Here is a 25,018-nt window from a genome sequence, read left to right as displayed (position 1 = left end):
ATCAGTTACTGTCACATTAGGAAAAAACAAAAAAAAATTCCTTCCAGTAGCACCTTAAAGACCAACTAAGTTAGTTCTTGGTATGAGCTTTTGTGTGCATGCACACTTCTTCAGATACCAAAGAAGTGTCACATTAGGAAGCACTGATGGGATTTTACAAAAATGAGACACAGAAGAGCATCAGGTTATGTACGCTGAAAGCTAAGAATGTTGGCTTTCAAAATGAACACAATCCTATTTTTTAAAAGAATAATCTAAGTGCTAGACTCATTTCAAAGTATATTTTTCACAATGAACTCATCAATCAAGTTATTATCTTAAATTCTTATAGAACTGCTCTCCTGTTCTTCATAATAAGTTATATAATAAAAGTTATATCATGTTAATCAATGTCATATTAATATTATATAACCCACATTATATATAAAATGATAGCATGTTAAAACTCATTAGCATTTGACTAAACGTAACTTCACAGTATATGTCTGTGGAATTAACTTTATCCTGTAAAATAGTCCGCAATAGAAAGTGGCTACAGACAATGAAACTATTTCCAAAGAATGCAATTTCACACCCTTGACAAAAGATAACAAAATAACAAACCAGGACAGTGGCTATTAGTTACAAACATACTTTCTGTAACATTACTGTGTTTACTTTGGACACAAATCTTTACCATCTGTGCCTTTCACAGTGACTATTTAGCACTGGGGAAGAGAAGGGGAAAGGAAAAACAAACAAAGATTTAAACCTGTAGTTTTACTCTCAGCTGCTTCCTTTCCATCCACATGGCAAAAGATGGTTGAGGGAGAACAAGCCAGATTCCAGATTCCTCTTCAGAACTGTACTTTTAGAACCAATATTTTAGGCCTCCAAAGAAGCTAAGCCTCTGAACATTGAAGAACTCTGTTATAGAAGAACCCTCCAGCAAGCAGCTCTTTCTTGAAAGCTCTACTTAATCACTGAAGTTCCTGCTTTTAATCTCACTCATTATAATTCACAGCTAAAGTTCAAACAAAATTGCAGATGAAGTTCAGGAAAGTTTGCAATCCTGCTAATCCATATGAAGTTCTCTTGTTAGATCAAGTTCCATGAGAAGAGAGCCAAACGTTTCTAGACGTTAGCCTTTCAGAGCTCTCTCTGGTAACTAACTTCCTGCTGTGCTCACGCTAGCTATTAGTAGATCTCAAAATGACATCACTCACCTTTCACAACAAACCTGAGCCTATCATATGTAAGACATAAAACCTTCTTGCTCCCACCAATGGAAAAATGCACCTCCTACTTTTAAACATATACTTAAAATAAACACAAGACCTTCGTCAAAAGATATATACTCCCACAGATTCCATAAATTCACTCCGGGCTTAACATTCTGATGACTTATACACATTTCTTTTCCGTTGAAATCTGAGGAATCTCGCTCTGCAACAGAGAACCTAAAATGGCACTAGTTTGGTAGCAATGAACAAAAACCTTTTGTAAAAATGGTATTTGGTGTTTATGCCTGCCCCTCTGTTGCACGCAGACAAAATTCCTAAGGCTGCTCAGAATACAGCCACTGAATATATTATTAAAATAATAATGCAGTCACTAAGCCTAGTATCTTAGCCTCATCTTAACCCAGCTTTCCTCAGAGTTGTTGCACTACAATATCCACCATTTCTGAACACTGGCCATACTGGCTGGGGAAGAGGGGGACTGACACCTGGGAACCAAAATCTGGGGGCCCAAGGTTGAGGAAGGGTCTGCTAAGCCTCTGAGTGTTGACTCATTTTATTACCTTCATTTTCTAAAACAACCATTAAGGGCTGATTTACACTTTATTTTTCAAAATGTTTGCCAAACAGGTGTCAGTGTTTGGAGCAGCAAGCAACATAAATATGAAGTGGGTTCAAAAAAGGCATTCCCTGGCATGCACCCAGGTGGTTTGTAAATACATAATCCCACTTCACACTTTGTAACATTTGCCTTCCCAGACACTGCTGAATATGCAGCAAACACCTGTGCCACAAAAAGTGTGAAGCTGAGATAACTCTTAGTCCCTCATTCAGAGCTTTCAGGTTGCATTTTCCCCTGCAGCTTTGTTGGTGTTGATGTACAGTATGACAGGATGTGAGCATTCCGAGAGGAATAATTTCATATCAGCAAGCCAAGTTACAGCACCCCTCCTGATAAAGTGCAGCTACAAATACTGAAATAATACCCTTCTACAGTGTATACCATGTGGGGGAATTCACCTGGCCCCCACACTAGATGCATGTCCTTGCACAAGCAATGTGTCACAGTTCTCCAGAACTGTAGTAGAACAGACAGTACCTGAGACAATGTGAATCATCCTTCCTTATTTATCAATTCAGGAACAGGGAAGAAAATAATGGCTACTCACACAGCCTTTAAGAGGAAGGATTTGCCAAACATTTTCCTTGTGAACTTACGCTAAGGAAAAGGAAGCAGTTTCAGTATACTTTCAGATGACAGTTTAATGGGGAATCTATGCATGTCCACACAATGCCATAGGCACCAAAATGCCAGCCCATACTTCTGAAAAGATGAATCTACCCTCAAAGACACAGAACACATGACTACCCTCAAAGATTCATGGTGGAGATGCTTCATCCTACACCAACATTTTCAATTCTTTATGTTTCTGCTGTACTAGCAGCAGAAAATAATGTCTGGCTTGGATCCAAAATGTTATCTCTGAAACACCTCAAAAAATGTTCCTGAAGGTTGATGCTGCTTAGAGGAGCTAGAGATGCAGACCTTTGCATGCAAAAGGAACCAGGTTCAATCCTTGGCATCTCAAGGCAGGGATGGGAAAAGCTTCTTCCTGAAACATTGGAGAGCCACTGTCGTCAGCGCAGGCAATACCAAGCTAAGTGGACCAAATCGTCTGACTCAGTATTAAGGCAGCTCCTAAGTTCCAGAGTGTTTAATAGGTGGTAAGAGCCTCTTTTTTTAGTCCAATGACTGCACTGCCTGATGTGCAATCTTTCAGAGGTTGCATGATGGTGGTGGGCAAGGCCAGAGCCAAAAGTGGGCAGAGCAATAGGTGTGTTCCTTTTACGTTTGTACAGTAGGTTACATTCCAGCCACACAAACGTCAGAGGTTTCTACACGCACACCTCTCCATTATTCATCCAGGCAAGCAAAAGGCATTATCACAGTTCAAAGGCACATGCCAGCCAAGGAAAAGCACTTTAGGAGGGCACAGATCAGAGCTATGGAGGGGCTTAGGCCGGGGTGAAGTCCAGGGACTGTACGGAGGCCCCCAACCCCTCTACAGAAATGAGAAACACTTTCCCCTCCTCTAATGCATCAAGGCTTCATGAAATCTAAGCCACTAAAAAGGCAAGACATTTGCTGGGCCTCAAGCTTGGGGAAATGGAGTGTATTCCTCTCCAAAGTATGGAAGCTATTTGCACAGTCCCTGTGTTTTGCGCAATGTTTACTTTGACTGTGCTCTGCTATGACTTATCAGTCGGCTCCTGGGGCTACATACCAACACTCAAAACAGACTGTACTGTGGCATAAGCTAAACCTTGCTCTTTAGAGTGATAGAAGGTGATCCCTACCAGGGCAAGAATTCCTGTTCAAGGTCAAAACCAGAATTTCATATTTTGTAATCACCTAGCTGCCAGTTCCTATAGCAAGCAGACTGTGCTATCAATGTCTGAATCAGATGGAAGGAATATCTAGTTCTGCTGGAACTAGAACACTATCTGCTCACAATGTACATGGCGTTATTGTTCACTTGATGGTTTCATCCACAGCTCTGTCTTTTTAATTAGGTCAGAAAATGCCAGCAGCACAATCCATTTGGAAAACCGATGATAACACCAGTGCCCCTTGCTTAACTTCATAGAAAGAAACAGGCTGATCAAATTCAGATAAATCAAGCACAGTTTTTGGAATTAAAAATAAAAATAATATACCCAGTGAACTAATGACACAGGTTAACCCTTTATATCTAGATTGGAAACTTTTTTAACATTACTATGATATTATAAAAAGTATGCAATCATTTAACTTGTACTAGTAAAGTGGGACTCTTTACTGTTCAGAAAATCATCATCCCATTTCTGTGTCTATCAGATTTTATCTGTAAAATATACATTTTCCCATATAAAGTAAGTCCCAGAAATTAATAGAGCTGCTACCCTATTAGCATCACCCACCACCAAATGCTGACACATTTAGCTCAGTCTACATTAATATATTTTTTTCCTTTCTCATACCCCACCCATCTAGCTGAGTTGCCCCAGTCACTCTGGGCAGCTTCCAACAAGCATACAAAAAACCTAAAAGCTTCCTGAAACAAGGCTTAGGACTTCTGAAAAGACTTCAGATGCCAGCTTTCAGATATCCTATCATTTACAACTTCTAATTCAACCACATCTGTAAGAACTTGATTGTTCAGTGTGGCAGCACTGACAGTTTTGAACTCCCTGCCAGTTGATATCAGGCAGGTGCCTTCACTGTATTCTTTTCAGTGCCTGCTGAAGACATTCTTATTTAGAAAAGCTTACCCAGATGCTTAGAAAGTTTGTATGCGTTTTAATATGTTTTAGTCTCTTCTTTCTTGGTTTTAACTTTCCATATGCTTTCAATTATGGTTGTAATTCTTTTAGTTAGTGATTCTTTTATTGTTTTTTTTTTTGTAAACTGCTTTGAGGTTTTTTTCTACAATCAAGAAGCTTTCCTAAAATATATAAATAAATAACTTTACAAATGGTAAATGCAGTGTCTTTCCTCTTCTTTAGCTACTGAGGCACTGGAACACATACAATACAACACACAAATACCCTACAACTCACTCTGACAACTGTCTACTGCACAAGCAAAGAAGTATCACTAGTAATCAGTTCCAACAGCTAAAAGCAGTTTCTATAAATTAATTCTAAAGCAGCTATAGAGAGAAAGTGGGGTGGGTTGTTTATAGCACTGTGTAAAGTGATACTTACAAAGGTACTGAGAATTAAAACTGGTAAATAAAGATGTGGTTTTCATTCTCCATTTATCTAACTTGAAAAACACAGGGCAAAATGTTCTGACTTGTTTACCATAATTCTTTACTCAAAAGCAGTATATGAGTAATAGAAATGCCTCATCAAGCAATACAAACAGGCACAATTTCTATAAATAGAAACATCTGAAACTGGATTTTTCTGGATATTAAGTGAGAGAAAATGCCATCTTATTTTGATATGCTCTAGCCCACTAATGTTAAGACTCATTACATGATTCTTAAATAACATAGTTACTACTTTATAATTTGTTTTTCCTGACACAGTTGTGTTAAGGAAATATTTATGGAGAGGATGCAAAACATCAAAACCATAAAGGTATTTCGGAAAACAAAGACAGTGAAAACAGCCTTACGACTGAATATGCTACCATGAGGCACCAGAACATTGCTATGTCTCTCTTGCATCCTTTCCTCTATCCTCTTTTTCAACAGTTTAGCTGAAATTCAGCAAATAATGACACAAACCTTTACAATTTGCACCTTGCATGGAACTAATATGCCCCAGCCCCTGTAATTCAACAAACATTTTCAGAGTTAACTGTGGTTATTAAAACAATTTGTTTCTATACCATTAAAATTCAGTGGGAAACATCAGAGTGTGTCATGCATGAAAAAGAAATAGTTTCTTAAAAAAGAAAAAAAATAGGAAGAGTAATTACCTGCTGGCAATTTCCCCATGTAATTTCAAAAGAGCAAACTTTTATTTTGCTGCATTGCCCATCAGCTGTGAACTCTTGCATTTTTTCAACATGCTTCAACTCCATCTCCCCACCCATACCTACCCCGGATTTCCCAAACACAATAAGTGCTGTCTATAAGCTAATTTGGCACATAGCCCTCAAAATCTTACAGGAGGTAAACCCTCATTCTCAATTTGTGAAAAATTAATCATTATCAGGTAAGTTTTGTAGCTTTTTCTGTCATGCACAGAACCTGCCCTGCCCCTGCCCCTGTCCCCACAATCCTTTATCAATAGGAAAAGCTGTCTCACTGCAGTCATCAGCAATCAGCAAACAGAAAAGGCTAGTGGATTTTGCCAGCAGTGAAAGACTTAATCATGACAAGATCAAGCCAGCTGTCAGGTCAAATCAGCTTGATGCATTGCACTTTTCATATTCATTGAAGAATGTTGAATAGGTTCTCCTTTTGCAGCTGACTCTAGATTTAAATTCGAAATACAAACACTTTGCATTTAGTCTGGAAGAGAATGGTTTAACTCTGTCTTTCTTTGGTCATATTAACTAACTGTGTGAATCTGCTTGTCAAAACAAAGTAGGAGGCCATGACTGCCTCCCCTGCACATGCTACACCAGTTTTTGCCGTTCAGGATAACAGGGTACCATGTTGACTGGCATGCACTGACACCTGCTCTCTTATCGGGCAAAGCAGGATGTACAAGATAAATATAACATACTCTGTGCTACTTTTTTCAGACTGAAAATGGAACAACACATGAACCAGCTAACAACATAGCACACAAGCAAAAATATTAAAGTCAAGGGGATGCAATGAGCCAAAAGAACCAGTCAGTTTCAATAAATTAATTTCCCACCCATCCCAACCCTGAATCAAAATAATAAAATTCACTTGCTCATGCTTTTAAAAGACAAGAGAAAAACAAATTTAAAGGCTTTGGTAGATTTTATAGCACCAAGAATGACTCATAGTTGAATGCTTTTAGTCCTCTAAAAAAGCAAACAAAAAAACCCAAGCAGGATAATAATGATTACAAACTAGCAAAATGGAGTTCCACATAGATATTTTGTAGCTGTACTTATAAGCGGGAGTGTATATGTATGCGTGGGGGGCGGTCTTGTTAGCAAAAAATGATGGAATAGTACTGAAAGATGGATAGATTAGTAGTTAAAGCACATTTACCGGTAGTTCTGTACCACAAGAATGGATGTATATTTTATTTTTTTCAAGAGACTGTCTTCCCATCCAGCACATAGCAAAGCAATAAAAGGTCTAACATGTTTTCAAAAGAGAAATGAAACTAAAATTGCCAGGAAGAATCTCAGTAATTTATCTGCTTAAACAACTACACATACTAACTACCAATTAATCTCAAGGACATAAAAATTATAAGTGATTATCATTTGGATAAGCATTTTCTATTCTTGCATCATTTACAACCAACGGCTTTGATATTAACTTCCCCGAAAAGAGTTGTGTTTCTAAAATGGGGCTTTTCCACCTCACCCTCCCTCTCTGTAGCCCTCTGAAATAATAAATTGTTGTTGTTGTAGTAGTAACAACAGCAGCAGCAGCAGCAACAACTTGTACCTCACCCATCTGACTGAGTTGTACCAGCCACTCTGGGTGGCTTCCAACGGAATATACGAAATGCAATGGAACATCTGACATAATCCTTTCTGATACAGGGCTGCCTTCAGATGCCTATGGAAGGTTATATAATTATTTCTCTCTTTGACATCTGACGAGAGGTGTTCCACAGGGTGGGAGCCATGACCAAGAAAGTTCTCCGCCTAGTTCCCTGCAACCTCACTCCTCACAATGAGGGCACTTCCAGAAGGCCCTCAGAGCTGGACATCAGTGTCTGGGCTGAATGATGGGGGTGGAGACGCTCCTTTGGGTATACAGGGCCTGAAATCCACTACTGAGGACTGGGAAACCCTTGGGAACAAGGGAGATATAGGGCATCTGTTCAACACCCCAGTCCTATGCATGCTTCAACAGATGCAAACCTTGTTGAGTTCAATGGCAGACTTTGCTATCTGCTAAGTTTGCTATCGACTTGGATGGCAATTACTGATCTACACATATCTACACAGCAATTGCTTATTTATATTTATTTTACATTTATGCAAGTGGGATATACAACAAAAAAGGTACAGTGTGGAGTACTCCTGTTCAGGATGCCAGATACTCCATTCTGTTCCCTAAAGCCTGAAAATACCTTCCTTTTGTGCATGGATTGGTGCTCTTTTGGCTACAGAAGACCAACACTCATAGCTTAAACAGTGGAAGCAGAGGGATGATTGTTTTGTTTTATATTGTTTGACCACTGTGAATTCCTGCTACTAAGTGAAAAGGAATGCTGTTATCCCCCGTTCCACTATGCAGCAGTGACATGGTATCCCGATACAGAACCTGGCTTCAACACTAGCAAGAATACAACATGAAAAGGAAAACATCAGGTTTTGTAGTCTGCAAAGTCCCCAGAGTGTCAAACGCTGAAGCCGAAGCTATACTTTCATTTCAACATGTTAAAAATAGAAGCCGCTTCCCCCATGCCTCCACACTGCTTTTAAACAAACACTTCATCTGTTTATACCATTTCCATCTGAATGATGGGTTACAGGCATATTGTTTGCAGGCTTATGTCATCCGAACAGGGATGGGCAGTACATAACATGCTTTGTTATGTACGGGGCAAAAGGTTCAATCCCCAGAATCTCTCTTGAGAGCTAGTTTATGCAAACAGCAGAATCAAGTGGAAATGTTTTGCTTGGACCTCATGGCTTTAGGATGAGGGGTGACATGGTTACATTGTTCATCGGGTTGGGAAGGGGGAATCCTTGCACACAGAAAATAAGAGTGAAGGAGAAGGGCTTATCCTTCTCCCTAATGCACTGTTTTCCTACATCAAGGTATTTTCTTTTTCTTTTTGCAGAGGAGCATTTATGCCTCCCTCTGCCTGAAGCCCCTCCCCCCCCCCAGCCTTCAGCAACAACAGTCCAGGAAAAGCTTTTTCACTTGATTCTGATGATTGCAGAAAATGGACAAAAAACCCCAGAAGAGTAACCTTTTTTAAGGAAGGATATTGTTTTGTAAATAGTTGTTTTATTGAATTGGTTGTAGCCACCTTGGTTACTGTCTATTACTTTCTTGCTGCTGTTTCAGTGCTGGTTTATGACATGCTTTTAAAAGTCAATTTCTGGTTTTATCTCTCTTGTTAGAAACCTTGAGCTCTTCTGAGCATATAAACAAGGATAGGACTTGTGGTCCTCCAGATGTTGTTTGGGCTCCAACTCCCATCGTCTCCAACTGCTGGTCATGCTGCTGCGGCAGCTGGGAACCGAAGTCCAGTATGATATGGAAAAGCCATGGGTTCTCCATCTTTTGCCTTTTTTCTTTTCTTTTTTTAAGCTAAGAAATCTGGCCTAAGAGCTGGAGAGAACTTTGACACTACTAGGCAAACTGGACCATTTTTAGCTGGTGGGGTCTGCACCACTTGGACTAACACATTGGAAAACAGCTATCCATTGGATTCCATGCTGCTACAAGTATTATGATGCAACTTTTGGCAAAAACATAATCATAAAATGAATTAAAATCTATATTTCAAGAAAAGAATATGCTATTCTGAGAGAAAACACTTCCAAAAATACTTGCTAAAATGTGTCTTACATGGAGATTTTTAAAATTTGCAGATTAATGAGTAAACAGGACAGAACAGACCTAATGCACAAAAGTGACATAGACCAGAAATAGGTTGATTTATCCATACTTAGGTGAGATGTGACTTGCACAAATACAGTCCAAGTTCTCTCTCTCCCACACCTCTAGACATTTGCAAGTGCGAGTCAGATTCTGTTTTCATTATATGGCCACACTTTTCCATACCAGTTCCAAAGCCTTGCAGTAGTGCAATAAATTGGAATCCAGGAGCAAAGCAAGGCAATTGCATGAGCATGTGCTAGGGGGTAGGGGATGGGGGAAAATAGGAACCTCAAATCATATTCACTCAACTTGCATCATGCTCCCATCAAAATGATCTTATAAAATCAGTCCCCAGTAGAAGGCAACGACCTATAATATTTAAAGCATTTTTCACTTTACTGTTAACATTGCATGCATAATTCAATTCTTGGAAGATACTTTTTGTGCAAATGTTATACTGCACTGTTCAATGTAGATGTAATACTCAAAGGATTATGCATGTTTTTACTAATGGTTAATTGACCTGAGCGTCATTGCTCTGTGAAAGGCCTCCAGCACTGCACATATTCCACAATTTATGCTAATGGTTCAGTAAACAATGAAACAAAATAAAGATTAATCAGCCTGTGCTGTAGCAATGAAAGAAAATGGATGATCAAGACACAAACACTCTCAGAAAATGTAGCCTTTTGATTTTATTAGTACATGAACCTAATTATATTTTTACAGAAGGAATTCGTATCCTAATAATGATGATACAATTAATCTTGTCATTGTTCTCTGTAGATACAAATCAAAACAACATCAGCGTAACTATTTCTTCCTACAGAAAGGCTACAAGGTCAGTGATTCATTAAAAGAATTAAGAAGGCCCTTCTTAGAATGCTTTGCATTTAATGAATCAGTCTTTCAATTACCATCCACCACTTCAATCTCATCCTTCACTTTCTCTCTGTTCACAATTATACTTCCCAATTCATCTTATTTTCTACTGTTTTCTGTTACCTATAGTGAGAAGTGGATATAGATAGAGGTTTGTTTCTGTGATCATATCAGTATAGTTATCGGGGTGCAAATTCTTCAGGCAATTATTATATATTCTCTCCTAAACCTGTATACTGCCAGTATTTGTATTTAATTGCCGTAAGTAAAGAATGTTATTCAGAAATGTTTTTCATTGCAAACTGCAATGACAAAAAGCTACTGTGTTTCTTCTCTGTCTCTTTCAGTAGGCCACTGCCTCTGTTTATTAAATAAAGGAAGATTATTAGGAAAGACTGTCAAATTCCTGTTCTTCTGATGCATCACTTTTCTGTATTAGTGTTACCACCTAAAGGAGTACCGTATTTTTCACCCTATAGGACGCACCGGCCCATAGGACGCACCTAGCTTTGGAGGGGGGAAATACAGTGGTGCCCCGCAAGACGAACGCCTTGCAATACGTAAAACCCGCTAGACGAAAGGGTTTTCCGTAGCGGAGGTGCTTCGCAAAACGAATTTCCCTATGGGGTTGCTTCGCAAGACGAAAAAATCTTGCGCGTCCCCGCAGGTTTTTTTCGCTCCCCCCCCTTTTCCTAAGCCGCTAAGCCGCCTATCAGCTGTTCCGCTGATAACCCGCTTAACAGCTGATCGCGAAAAGCCGCTAGACAGCTGTAGCGCTAATCCGCTAAGCTGTCAATGGGCTTGCTTCGCAAGACGAAAAAACCGCTAGACGAAGAGAATCGCGGAACGGATTCTTTTCGTCTTGCGAGGCACCACTGTAAAGAAAAATAATTTTATTTCCCCCCCCCAGGCTTCCCCCGACCCCAGCCCACAGAACAGGCAGCTCTCCGCAAGCCTTGGGAGCGCCTCCCCGCTGTCCCCCGAGCTTCTCCCTGCCGCCAGCCTTCAGACCATGGCGGGGAACCGAAGCCCGGGGCGTGCTGTGCAGTGCGCCCCAGGCTTCGAGATGCAGTCTGCTATCCACAAGCCTAGGGAGCCCGACGCGGGCTCCCAAGGCTTGCTGAGCGCTTCCTGAAGCCTGGAGAGCGAGAGGGGTCGGTGCGCACCGACCCCTCTCCCTCTCCAGGCTTCAGCGAAAGCCTGCATTCGCCCCATAGGACACACACACATTTCCCCTTCATTTTTGGAGGGGGGAAAGTACGTCATATAGGGCGAAAAATACAGTACTTATCCATGCAGCTATGAGCTAAACACAATGCAAACTCCTTTCAAGGTGGGAAATCCCATTTAATTAAAAATATTTATGGGCTCATTCTTATTTTTGCAAGCCACCTTGGAATTTATTTTTAAATAAACATTGGTGTGGAAATTAATAGGCTGCCTTTCTAAAGTGATGAAAGCAGTTTAGTTAAAATAAGACGGAACAGTAAAGCAAAACCATGATAAAAAACCACCAAAAAATGTATACAAAGCCATCCCAATCATCACTTACAAACCTGGCATATGAATATTGAAAATACTCCTTGTTATATCATTGAGCCTTGACCTTCTGACACTTTAGGATATGGTGGCCTCAATCATTCTTATGTTATATATATAGCAGATAACTATAATGCATACTATATGAGCTTCCCTTTGAAAATGGTCCAGAAATTTCAGCTGTTCAAAGCGTGGTAACCAGAATGCTATTTCAGGCTAGCAATTCAAATAACTACAATCAAACTGTTTGGTATATAACTCAAAGTGTGAGGTTTTTTTATTTTTTGTTTTAACATATTAAAACCCTCTGTGGTCTAGGATTAGGCTAAATGAAGAATCATATTCTGCTTGACTCCTGAGATTCATATCTAAGGCCCTGTTCAGCTGTCTTCCAACATCAGCAGTGCTGTGGGTGGACATAAAAAGTAGGGCTCTCTAAGTCGATGCACTGACTATTTGGAACATCCTTCAAAGGCAGGCCTCCACCTTTGCAGGCCTTCACAGACAATTTTATTACACTGTGGTGCCCATGGGCACAATGGTAATCTTGAAGTCTTCTCCTGCTGCTCATGCAGTCCCTGAATTCCCCTGCCTACCCCTTTACTTGCCCCAGGTCAGGCATGTCCACAGTCTGTTTCGGGGGCCTAATCTGGTCCGCTGGTCGATTTAATCTGGCCCGTTACTTTGAGGTAAAATTGAAAGCTCAACAACTCTGGTTGGCCCTCATGCATGTTCACTTCAGCAAATCTGGCCCTCTTTGAAAAAAGTTTGGGCACCCTTCCCTAAATCAGGAGGTTGTGGTGGTGGTTACCTTCTTCTTCCTTGAAATGTGCATACAGCTGAAGGAGAAAGTTGGAAGAATGACTTTTTCCCACTTTCTATTTCAGCTTGATGTGCTTTTAAAGGCTCAGATTATTTCCTCTGGATCTGGCTTCTACCTAGATCCATTAGAAAAGAGAAATTGTGTGCATACACTTTCTTTTTTTTGCTCCAGGGTGTGCGTGATCTAGGAGCGGGGGCGGCCACAGAACTCACTCAACTATGCAAATGTGCCTACAGGCCTAAAAAGGTTGGAAACCCAGAATGAGGCAATCTTTAAGAACTTTACAACCACTGGAATGGAGAGGCTTCATAATCTAGTCTTAAATCCATGTTGAATAAAAGCAGGTATGTATATACTAACACATTCTTACATGGATCAGTAAATTATTTTATAGATCGATTATATGCATGAATAGGTTTTACGGGGGGGGGGGGACATTTACACAGGCTGGCTTTTTTATATTTATTCTTGTGCTAGCAAAATATTCAGCATTCCAAAAACAATAAATAATCCTAATGAATTACAAAATGGTAAGATGATTAATTACTTAAGCCTATAAATCCACTTTTGCCTTCCTGCCAGAAAATGAGCACAGGCGTATTAGACTGGCATTGTTCAAATAATTCAGTGTTAGTCTGCCTATTTTTCAGTGCAATTTAGCGATTTAGCCCAACCATACAAATGGGCTACTTTCCATATTTCACTAGAATCCACTAAAGATTAACAACACAACTCTCACCACTTTGTTCAGTGGTACTTACTTCCAAGCATGTGTGCCTTGAATGTGATGGAGCAAACAAGTCTTGCGAGGAGGGGACACAAGAAAAGGGAGAGGGGAAACTGCCCACATTTTAAAGTAAGACCACCACCTCTAATATTCTTAAATTTCACATGTCTCACAAAGATTAAAAAGAATCTCTGGGGGAGGGAGGGAGAGATCTTTTCACACACACACACACCCCCGCCAAAACTACTTAAACTAGACTAGACTGGCTTTTGGTCTGATCCAGCAGGCCTTCCTGAGTAAATGTGTGAGACAGCTACATGTCTTTTCATTCTGGGTATACAGTAGAAACATGTAGTATTTCCAAGATATTATAAACGGAAGGCTACAGGAAATTCAATATAAGCAGATGCCAAACAGTCCTGATAAAAGTTCTTTGTACAATTTCCTAATATAAAGTTCTCCCCCTTAGCATTGTTATAAAAGATTTATGGCCAGAAATACATAGAAGTATTTTAAAATGTATAAATAAATATTTTGGAGATGCAAATAAAATGGAAAAAAAACCACACCATAAAATATCTTGTTTTTGCAATTGGCCACATACCCCATTTTCAGAACGCTTCTCCCCAGGTATACTGATTCCGTTCCTTTGGTTTTGAGTCTGACGGCCTGGGAAGAATACAGTTAGAACATTTAAATGCATTGCTTCTACTGAAACAGCTTCCTAAAGCTTAGTCAACTTTTTAAAAGAACATTCTCTCAAAACAAGAACTCCTATTTTGATTTGATGAAAATAATTTATGAGTAAATGTTTTCCAACTTACTGGTGGGACAGGTGTTTGTTTTTCTAGCCCTATTTGAAGCTCAGTTAAGAGCTACACAATGACCGCTGAAACCAACATAATCAGAGTAGTTTTTCTGTGGTGTAACCATCAAGTAATTATCCTCTTTCTTTGTGGAGAAATTTAGAAGGGATAGACAGGATTGGGAAACTTCAAACACTGTTCCTGCCCCTTGAAAACTCACCATCACTTTTGCTGGAGGAAACAACATTCCATTTTGTGTAAAGAGCACTTGCTACTGTCACTGCTACTGTTCCAGGGAGGGTAAAGTCATTCCTCTCTTTTAACTAGTTCCCACCAAGAATTGTCTGCCCATCCCTTCACTTGTAAGAACTCAGCCAACCACTCTTGGTATTGCTCCATGAAGGAAGAAAGCAAATCTGGGGTATCTGATGCAAGGTTAGATATTTTTACCAATGTTTTCCTGCGAAACTAGTGTAGCAGTGGTGAACCTCAGGTCCAATGCAGCCCACTTGGCACTCTGAACTTTCCTGCACCACACCCTCTCTCCCTGGGTTATACTTCTCGCAGTCCTTGCTTTTATTTGGGGTGTTTTTTTCCTGTTTGGAATGTGTCAATGAACTCTGAAAATGTCCCTTGCCTGTTTGGATTGAGGACAGAGGAGTGTATGAGTGTGTGTAGAAACTAGCCTACTGTACAAAGGTAAGATTTACACCCACTGCTCCATTTGCTTTTGCCTCTGGCCTTGACCACCAGTTAATCCAAGTCAAGGTTCACAAACCAACTTCAAATCATAGTTTCAGACATAGGATCCAACTCCTAGGGATTGAGGTCCCTTCAGCCCCCCAATAAAACATTTGGGGGCCAGCCCCACCCCGTTAATGGGCATTGCCATTCAAGTGGTGTGCATGCACCACATCTTGTGCTTGATTATGCAGGGTGGGACTTACCTGCCCTCCCCCCATATTTTATTCAAGTTGGCTCCCCTGATTTCAGATCAAGCCATAGTTAGTTGGTTGGGGCAGATGTAAAACATACCATAGTCGAGTGAAACAAACCAGAGTTTAGGACTGCATCCGAACACAGCCATCATCACAAACCCATTATCTGAATTGAATTTCTAAAGGAATCCTCTTCCAGATTAGAATGTTTGGATTGTCTCTTTTAGTAGATGTTATGCACTTAGGAACATAGTTGGTATGTTTTATATAAGCTCAGGAGGCAGGCTGCTTAGACATTTGAGAAAATGTACACTAGGCATTAGGCTCAGTGGTAACTTTATATATTTGATATATTTTCTACCGACCTTAGCTTGTGTAACCTGTTTATAGTGAAGCTTGGCAGAACCCAATTTTATCACCACTATGAATGTGAATGAAGCCTGGCTTGATTGGCTGCTGCTGCTACATACTGGCAGCTAAGCTGCTTGGGGATGCAGCTACAGGCTCTCACTCTATAATAATACTGGGAGTGACTGACCTAGTAATGACTTTGGAAGAAGAGGTGGGGTGGGTGGAAGGAATGTGGAATTTAGAGAAGAGCAAGTAGCAAGAGAACATAGGGATTAAAAGCTCAACTGCAGAAAAGTCCAAGTACAACATGCTTGTAAAGGCAAAAATACATACATGTAGAAGTTGGAAGAAGCAGGTATTAGCCTTAGGAAGGAACCCAAAGGTGGCTCTGAATGTTAGAAGTGCTGGCAAGCATGTACGTAAGAGTGATAGTTTTTTTCACCGGATGTAATGCCCAAAGGGAGAATGTTTGCATCTTCTCTGGGGGGTCAGAAATGGCTAACATATAGCCTGTATCCTGTATGCAGCATCCAGCCCCCAGCCCCTGAGGATTTTGTGCCTTCCCCAAATAGCCCATTAAAAAAAAAATGTTGTTGTTGTTTTTGTCAACCATTCCTGATGTGTCCCTACTATAATGTCATTATACTTAAAAGCCTTTTTCTGAGCCCAAACCCCATTTTTGCCCAATTTTAAAATGTATGTTTTTTGAAAATGTGTAAGGAAACATACTCAGCTAGCAAGAGAAAGACAGATTAAGCACATTGGTTTTGGGTGTCTGCAAACCCAAATACTTTACACATCCTTGTCAGGCTCCAACAAAATCCTGACATTATTTTTGAAGTCATTCATGTAGGTTGGGTTTTTAAAATTTAGTCTTCCAAATACCTGCTCCAACAGTTTCTGAAATTTTCTCTGTAACCATGATAATTAGCAGCTTACTTGCAAGAATTAAAGCTGAGATTATTATTGGGGGCACATCTTGGGAACAGAAAGGGGAGAAGGAAGAATGGCTGTAGTGTCTGGAGGCAAAAGGTTCTTACAATTCATGAGCTTAATGAGTGGATAGGTGGAAGGAAGAGAAAGCAAAACAGAAATGTTTAAGGACTTGAGAGGTAATGAAGAGGAAAAAGAAGAAACAAGGGGAGAGTGGGGGCAAAATAATGCTGGATAGAGTTGGGCAGCTGTGGTAAAGGCCTATATGTGGGGAGCAGGGGACGCTTTGCCCTATAGAAATTCTTTTATTTAGCTTCAACCATCTGTACTATAGAGTCAACAGTACAGCACAAGTATTTTGTCATCATATTACTTGTCTTTACAAAACTGAGTCACATAAAGATGAGCTGCTGAGGCACCAATGAACAATTTAAATTATACCCACCTTGTTCACTACTTTCTGTTGGGGATTCTTCATGTCGAAGAAAAAACTTGACCTCCTCCCTACGGGGTCCCCACTTCTGTAGATGGTCATACATCATGTGATCAAAGGGGATGTGTCTTTCTAAATATAGAAAAATAAATGTTTCTTATCAAAGCAACTTCTTGGACATTTGTTTGCAGTAAGAAAATAAAATAATAGCCAATATGGTGCCCCTCAGATGTTGTTGTACTCTAATGCTCATCCTCCCTGACCATTGACCATGCAGGCTGGGACTGATGGGAGCTGTAGTCCATAACATCAGGCAGGCTTCACATTGGCTATCCCTGTTACAGTCCAACAAAATATAAGGAGATCACCATTGTTCTAGCCAAGGCCTTGAACAACTTGTGAGCCAAAAAACTCAGGAGGATATCATGTTCTTGGCAAGGCTACAGTACATGGCAGGTGTTTGCCATGACAGATCACAAGTTCTACTAGCCTAGATAGTATTGTATTACTACTTCATACAAGTCATTTATGTAAACTAAGGTGTGAAACAGTATATAAATTGCTGAGATAAATAAGCTGCTGAAGCTACTAAACAATGCCAAATAATGACTTTTGCAGAATGATACCAGTCCATTTATTACTGTCCCAATGAGCATGATCTCTCCTTCACTCCATTGCCATCTGAAGAGGTAGCCATTGTGGTGCTCTCCAGATATTGCTGGACTACAATTCCCATCATCCCCAACTATTGGCCATACTAGCTGAGGCTGATAACATCTAGAAGGTGACCCTTCTACTTCATTTCTTAAGCTTTCAAAAAGAAAAGGGGTATAATATACCATTAGGTCAAAAGTTTGCTAAAGTCAAAGGACATTGGGTTAACAGACCTTTTGCCAATCACTTTTTCCAAAGAAGGCAACTAAGCGGGTTTGACAGAAGTGCTTCTTTACAGTTCACGAGGATTGCTAAACATCATTCTGGGCTGCTGATGTAACAAATGGGGAGAGGACTCTTTTAAGCTCCTTCACGCTCCTGATGTATTCCTTCCTCTCCCCACACCTTAACAATATTAAATGGACCTTAGTTAAGTAAGGCTCTTTGTAACATTGGCTCTCTGACTGCTTCAGTGTCTGCTCTAATCTCTCTCCAGGTATACTGATTTTTAATTTGCTCTTTACCCATTTTCTGGGGATTGTGCCATACAGAGCTAATTTATAGTAATTAAGGCAATTATATGAGACTTTCATCTTCTGCCAGAATTAGCTGGGTGGGCAACTTCTCCCATTCTGAGGAACTCTTCACATCTATTTTGTTAGCCATAGGTTTAAGGCTAAATGCGCACATTTAGTTACTGTACATGCAAGTCCATGTTATATACAAACCATCTTCACAAAGATGCTACTAAATTAAAGGTGCTACAAAAGGTGCTACTAAATTAATTTTGAATACCATGCCTCTTCTAATGATAATTTAGAGGGCAAGTGTTAATATAATGGCTGGGCGGGGGAGCACAGCATTAAAACACAACATTGACATGTCTGACAATCCTATTTTTATTAATTAACCATTTTCATATTATCAGCCATCTCCCTGCATTCTGAAAATACCTTCTCATTTTGAGCCTGAGGGGGAAATGTGCATGTAAGTATGTTTCCCTAAGGTTGATAGTGCTAGAGCTGTTGAAAATTAGAAAGGCTGCAATTGTCTCAAACAAGAATGAAATTATAAAGCCTGGCATAATATTGAGCTACTGCCTGCCCTCCCAAAGTAAAAATTCAGCATAAAATCACTAGTTCAGGACACCAAGTGATTGCTTACCATTTCCACGCCAGACTTCAGAAAGATGGCAACTACCTTCCCCAGGTTCTTTGCAAAATTCCACCACATCTCGGCAGGTTGTTTCAGGTGTAATTGGCACTTCAGTCAGAATCTGTTCATTGTTACTCAGGAACACAGTTAATATCATCTGGAAAAAAGAAAAAAAGGCACCATATAGAGTCAATCTTTCAAAGTGTCACAGGTTTTGATTTGCATAAAATATCATAAACACACCCAGGTTAGGCAGATGGGTTGAAACTACTGACAAATCTCCAAGTGATTTGCCATAGATCTGCAAGGATTTTCAGCTCCCAATAGCTGAACATGCTAAACTTTAAAATTATATTAAAAATTGCCTCCTCACTGGCAAAAGTGTGGACATAAAAACATTGTCGTTGTGGAAGTGCTTGGTGCTTAAAACTAAACAGTGCCTAACCTTGGTTTAGGAGAGGTTAATGTCACAATAACCATATATTACTCAGAACTAACCCTCACTAAAGTCCATGGGGATGGCTCCCAGATAGGATTAGAGGCTGAATTAACTACCGTAGTCTTAAAGGTGCCACACTTTCACCAATGGCAAAACATGATCAATCAATAAATGCTGAACTAAATGATTATGGCAATATTCTACCACAGTGAGCAGTTGAGCAGCTGCATCTTGCACTGGCTGCAGCTTCTGGGCAACCTCAGGGGCAGTACCACCAAAGTGCACAGCAGCAATGTGGCCAACAGTGGTCAGTCTATCCTGATTTAGAAACAGCTGGAGTTGGTAAAAGGTACTTCTAGCCACTGAGATTACTTGGGCCTCGAGAGCTAGAGATGGACCCGGGAGTAGCCCCAGACTATGAACCCTGCTCTTGAATCCTGCCAGGATTCAGACTCCATTTGTGGGCCCTCATTCAGCCCACCACCAAGTCTAGGTACTGGTTTGGGACTTGCATGGCCTCTCCTGATACAGCATACTGATGACATCTCACCCCAAATCTCCTAAAGATTACTCCCAATGGTTCCCAACAGCTTCATGTAGATGTTAAATAGCACTGGAGACAAGATAGTACCCTACAGCACCCCACAACACAACTGCCAGGGGAGCAAAAGATAATCACCCAATGTCATACTCTGAAATAGATCCTGGAGATAGGATCGGAATCAGTGTAGTGTAAAACAGTGCCACCTCTTGGGATCCACCATGCCAAGTGATCCCATCACCTGCCTGCCAAGTGATTGATAACTCCCATTTTTGTAGTGTCTGGCAGTGAGCAAAAACAGACTTATGAATCCCTTGGTGAGTTGCACTAGATTAGAAAGTTAACAAGTTGTACTACTTGAGCTAAGCAGCCTTCTAGAATTCTGTGCCCTCCAAATGTTTTGGAATGAAACTCCAATAACCCCTGAACACAGATCATGCTAATGAGGGGTGCCACCTCAGTCACTGTGCTTCACAAATTTATGTGGGCAGGCATCAGCAGACACTTTGATAGTTTCAATGAGGCTCTTGGGGGCATCCATACTTTGTGAAAGAAATGTGCATTCTTTTCCCCACAAATATCAGGGCTGTGTTGGCATGGTCTACACCAGTCTTCCCCAACCTGGTGGCCTCAGATGCTCTGGAATAAAGCATCCATGATAGCTCACCATTGTACATGCTGGCTGCAACCGAAGAGAGTTGGGAGTCCAACAACATATGAAGAACACCAGGCTGGGCAAGTCTAAAGTAAACCAATATCTAAGAGCTACTTTTATCACGTAATTCCAGCAGCAGAATTTTTGTTTTAACATATTGATAAAAATACTACTATGGCTACTGCAGCATTAAAATGTTAGGCAAACATGTTTTTATGCAGATGACTCACTAGGAAGAAAGCCTGTGCCTTGTCAAAACTACTGCTTTCAAAGTGAATAATTAAATTTTTGTTGTTAGAATAGCAGAGCTAAGGCCCACAGCTAATTTTAGATCTTAATGAAAAATCTACTTAGTAGCGAAGTCGGACATTGAGAAGCTATTAATTCCAGTACATATTCTCGCACTGGCAAATTTATTTGTATGCATAAATAAGGCTATGTCTCCATTAGTGGTTTAAAACACAGTAAGGTCATTTTTCCCTGCTGTTTTTCAAGTTACATTTGAACATTGCTGTACACACCAGATAAGCAATGGGAATGTCTTCACCCAATGTGCATTTCCTGCTTGGTTTCCCAATGTCTGCAAGCCCCCCACCCCAGCCATCCCACCCTACCCCAAACTCGCATTCACAAAGCTGCCATCTGCATATGTATAATGGCTCTCTCAAATGTACACACTTCAGCTTAACTGTAAAGTGAGTGCGTCTTCTGTTTTCAAATTGGATAAAAGCTGGTTTGAGGGGAAAGGCATCAAACAGCAATATTTCTCAAGAAACTACAGGATAGATATGGATTGTGGCTCACTTCATGTGCACATGGCTACAAACAACAGCAGTGAGAGCACACTGGAGCAAGAACAAACAGTAATGTGTGCACAGCCTAAGATTTATTTTTCCTAAATGAGCATGAGCATGAGAAGCCTACAGTTGCACCATGCTAGAATGTCAAACAAGACTTTGGTGCAGCAGTTCCCATGGCACATGGGGTAGGATCACAGGACAACTGGAGAAAAGGACTGTGTTATCATGTGCCAAACCATTTGCTCGGATTCTTCAGAATTGTCCATTGTTTTTATTTTCTTAAGTAAAATTATGCAATCATGAATGGTATACAATACCTACAGGAAATGTTTTTGGAAGACATGCTTATAAAATAATAACAAAGGGCATGTTAAAGGTGTTGCAAATATATATTCATTGCATGCAGTATATTAGACTGGGATCCATACAGTCTTATGTTTATTTAAGTTTATTTCTCCCCCAGCAAACAGGGAGTTGTCTGTAATGCATGTAAATCACACCTTTTCTCTATTTAGCTCAAGGTGGCATACACACTTCTATCGCTCTCCATTTTATCCTCACAACAACTCTTTGAGATACAGTACGTTAGGCTGAGAGATAGTGACTGGGTCCAAGGTCATCCATAAGCTTCATGGCTGAGTGGGATTTGAATTCTGGTTTCCCAGGTCTTCGTCCAGTACTCTAACTACTACACTATGCTGGCCTTTTCCTTTTCGCTGTATCACATCACTCCATATCAAATGATGGAGTACAAAGAATTGAAGTAGGAAAGGACTGGCAGAAGAGCCCTGGTGCACACATGAACACCACACATGACCCTTTTAATTCTGGGCATAACATAGTTATGTAACATTTTTTTAAAGCAAAACTGTTTCACATTCACCATCTCAGGGTCAACTGGAAGGCAAAAGCCAACATTCAGCCTTACCATCTCTTTGACATGATGGCATACATGATACCCCATCCTCCGCACGCACACAATCCTGCAATGTGAAGCTGTACAGTTCTGGAAGGGCTGCATTATGCAGAGACTAATGTCTGTACAATTGACTCTGTCATCAATAATATTTAGAACAGCCTATAAGGTAAAACAACTTTATCCCCTTATTACAGATGGAGTTCTGAGACTGTGGGGCAGCAAACTTGCCTTAGGCTACCAAGCCACCTCATGGCTGAACTTGAACTTCCAGCTCATATATGCAACATTATACTGGGCCTCAGCTAATTAACACAGTAAAACATGTCTTACCTACACAAGGTGTAATCAAGCACAAGTTAAAGTTACAACTTTTAATGTGTGTCACATAATACAATCCAGTATAACTTTGCCTATTGGAATTGTAGAAGCAGCAGGAAGGAAAGTGCTGTTGAGGGATGATATGCTTTCCTCAAATAATAAAGAGTGAACACAAACCTTGGCTTCAGAAGGAAATCCTTCTCTCTTGTAACTCTCCCAGTAGTAATGAAATGATAATTAACTGCTTTATTGCCAAAAAGAAAAAAGGAAACAGTGACCAAAATCCAGAGAGTCACAAAACTACTTCTGCATGTCCAAAGCAGCTTTGGGATGATGTTTATTGAATAGCAGCCTCCTTGTGTCACATAACAAGCCTCTTTCAAACACTGAGACCTTTCAAAAGCAGTCTGAACTAGCAAGGGAGGGGGAGGAGGCCTTGCTGTTCTGGTGGTGGAGGGAGTAAAAAATACCCCTGGGTGTGTCTAAGCCCTCAGGCATACCAAACTAACTTCTTTGGATCAGAGACAAGTTCCCAAGCAATACTTCAGACGTTTCAGTGGGACTGCCATTTTCATTAAGATTTTCAAAGAAAAACACATCTTTATCTAAAAAGGAAAAAAAACCTCAAACCCACAGCACTGCATTCCTCTAGATCTTGAGGAAAGAAAAACTTTGTTTTATCTTCAACTTTAGTACATGATTTCACTCCCTATTTCCTATCTGACTTCACATAGGAAAGAATTGGGTTTTCATGTTTCAATGCATTTCAATCCAAATAGCATCTTTATAATATCCTGTTAACAGAAAAATGAATTCCCTATGAACAAGCTATCAAAATGCAACCTGCATATTCTGAAAGAACCTTTTAAAAAAACAATGCTTAATCAACTCGACAGTTAACTTTTAAGAGATTTCCTGGTTGTCGGGATTGCTTGCAAATGAGACATTGTGTATAGACTTCATGTTTCCAGGAAAAAAAACATAAAGACCAGGCTTCCTTTTATAGAACAATAAAGCTACTGTAACTTTATATATTTCTGATCACAGAAACCATCTCTGATTATTTAAGCTAGCTGCATTTTAAATAAAGTGATTTTCTGATGTTGCCTACAAAATCACTTGCTTCAATCTCTGGGGTAAAGTCTTGCTAGCTGAGAGTCTAGGACAAGAGAGGGAGCCTGGGCTCTCCTGTGCCAGCTCTCATTGCCATGGTGAATTTTTCTAATTTAGATTGGGTGGGGGGGAAGGTCATTGTTGCATTTTGTTCACAAAATGAAGGATAGAAGGAGTGTGTGGATTTTACTATATGAGGCACTGGATACAGCATTCATTAGCCTACTGGTGCTGAGCTGGGATATGTGTGTGGTTTCTTTTAACAGGCTCCTCCCCACTAGCCTTGTTCCTCATTATGAAACTGAACCATATTCAAGGTGCTTCTTCCCACTCTGTGACTTCTGCAGTCTAGAAGGCTGCTGCTGGCAGTGCAGGTTTGCTGGTGGGGAGCCCCAACTGTAGGGAGATTCAACATCAAATGTAAGAATCCAGAGTTTGACCCTATGTTCTGGTTGCATGGATACATTCCAAAACAAATCCAATTTGGTGGGCATTTTCCTAGTTGGAATATAAAGGATTTGTTTTATTTTTCTCCTCCATTTTAGAATATTATGTAATAAATTTTATTGACTTTTTAGATGATAATATAAACAAGATAACCAAATTTTAAAAGTTTTGAAACCCCTTCCTTAAATAATTTTGTTAAATAAAATAAAGGTTCATGGTTAGCAAAGTTTTCACCTGTGCATTGGAAGGCAAGGATTCCAAGACACAAATTAGTAACAACACTACTCCACTATATAGAAAGACCATGCCAGGGTGAGGTGTGTGATGGAGGCAGGAACATTCAGCTATCTAACAACCTCTGCTCATAACAGCAGTTAAGTTGCTTTGCAGAATATGGACTATGAAGCCCATCTCTACCTCCACTCTGCTACACTTATTCTACAAAGTCTAACAACTTACAGAAACACTGCCTGGCTGACTTGGCCTATCAAACCAGTCCCTTTCACTATGTCTATCGATAAGTTGTCTATTTAAAATAAAATAAAATAAAATACTCCTATCTATTTTATGCAAGTTTAATTTTTACATAGCTGTGAACAATGAATTATATTCTCTGGAGTGGCACTTCCCTACCTCCAACAGCAGACAGAAAGGATAAATGATTATAGATCTAGTGTGGTGTGCATTTTAAAATTTATGCACGTCTTCATGAGTATGTACTGATTCCTAACATATTAAACATTTTGTCAGCAAGATACAATTACATGTTGCTATGGACACATTAAGATGCCTCAGAAGCCAATGCAGTGCTACAAAAATAGAAGATACTTGAAGTAGTTATAAAAGGTCCACAACAATTTATATATTCTCCACAGTTCTGCATGTCTGCCTGCTCATCTTCTCCACCTGAACTATGTATTGCAGGAAAACTGAGAGAAGGGAAGGTAATAGACTAGAGTTTGTGGAATATGCAATATCTAACTTGGGGGGAGGGGACTGTTTATAGATACTTACATCCTGCCCTTGCAAATTCCATTAAAAAAATCATTCTATAAATCACCCATTGAAGAAGAGGACCAGCAACTGAATGATAAAATGCACTGTCC

The 25,018-nt window shown here is 40.1% G+C and overlaps 1 protein-coding gene across 12 annotated transcripts in view; it reads right to left on the bottom strand.

Moving 5' to 3' along the window:
- The window catches only part of PPP1R13B (protein phosphatase 1 regulatory subunit 13B), a 62,468-nt gene that overhangs the window by 22,268 nt on the left and 15,182 nt on the right, over positions 1-25,018 (bottom strand). For 11 of the 12 annotated variants that reach the window (XM_077923706.1, XM_077923685.1, XM_077923693.1 and 8 more), the window contains exons 2-4: positions 18,690-18,837; positions 16,884-17,003; positions 14,015-14,079 (exon numbers count right to left, since the gene is read on the bottom strand). In XM_077923706.1, coding sequence (XP_077779832.1) covers positions 14,015-14,079; positions 16,884-17,003; positions 18,690-18,837 — 333 coding nt within the window. Of the gene's footprint in view, positions 1-751; positions 1,125-14,014; positions 14,080-16,883; positions 17,004-18,689; positions 18,838-25,018 lie in introns of those variants that run through there. The other variant, XM_077923718.1, reaches the window with a different exon arrangement.

This window comes from Podarcis muralis, chromosome 1 (genome assembly GCF_964188315.1).
Source record: "Podarcis muralis chromosome 1, rPodMur119.hap1.1, whole genome shotgun sequence".
Taxonomy (NCBI): Eukaryota; Metazoa; Chordata; class Lepidosauria; order Squamata; family Lacertidae; genus Podarcis; species Podarcis muralis.
Note: the sequence above shows the minus strand (reverse complement) of the source record. Positions and strands in the feature narration are given on the sequence as shown.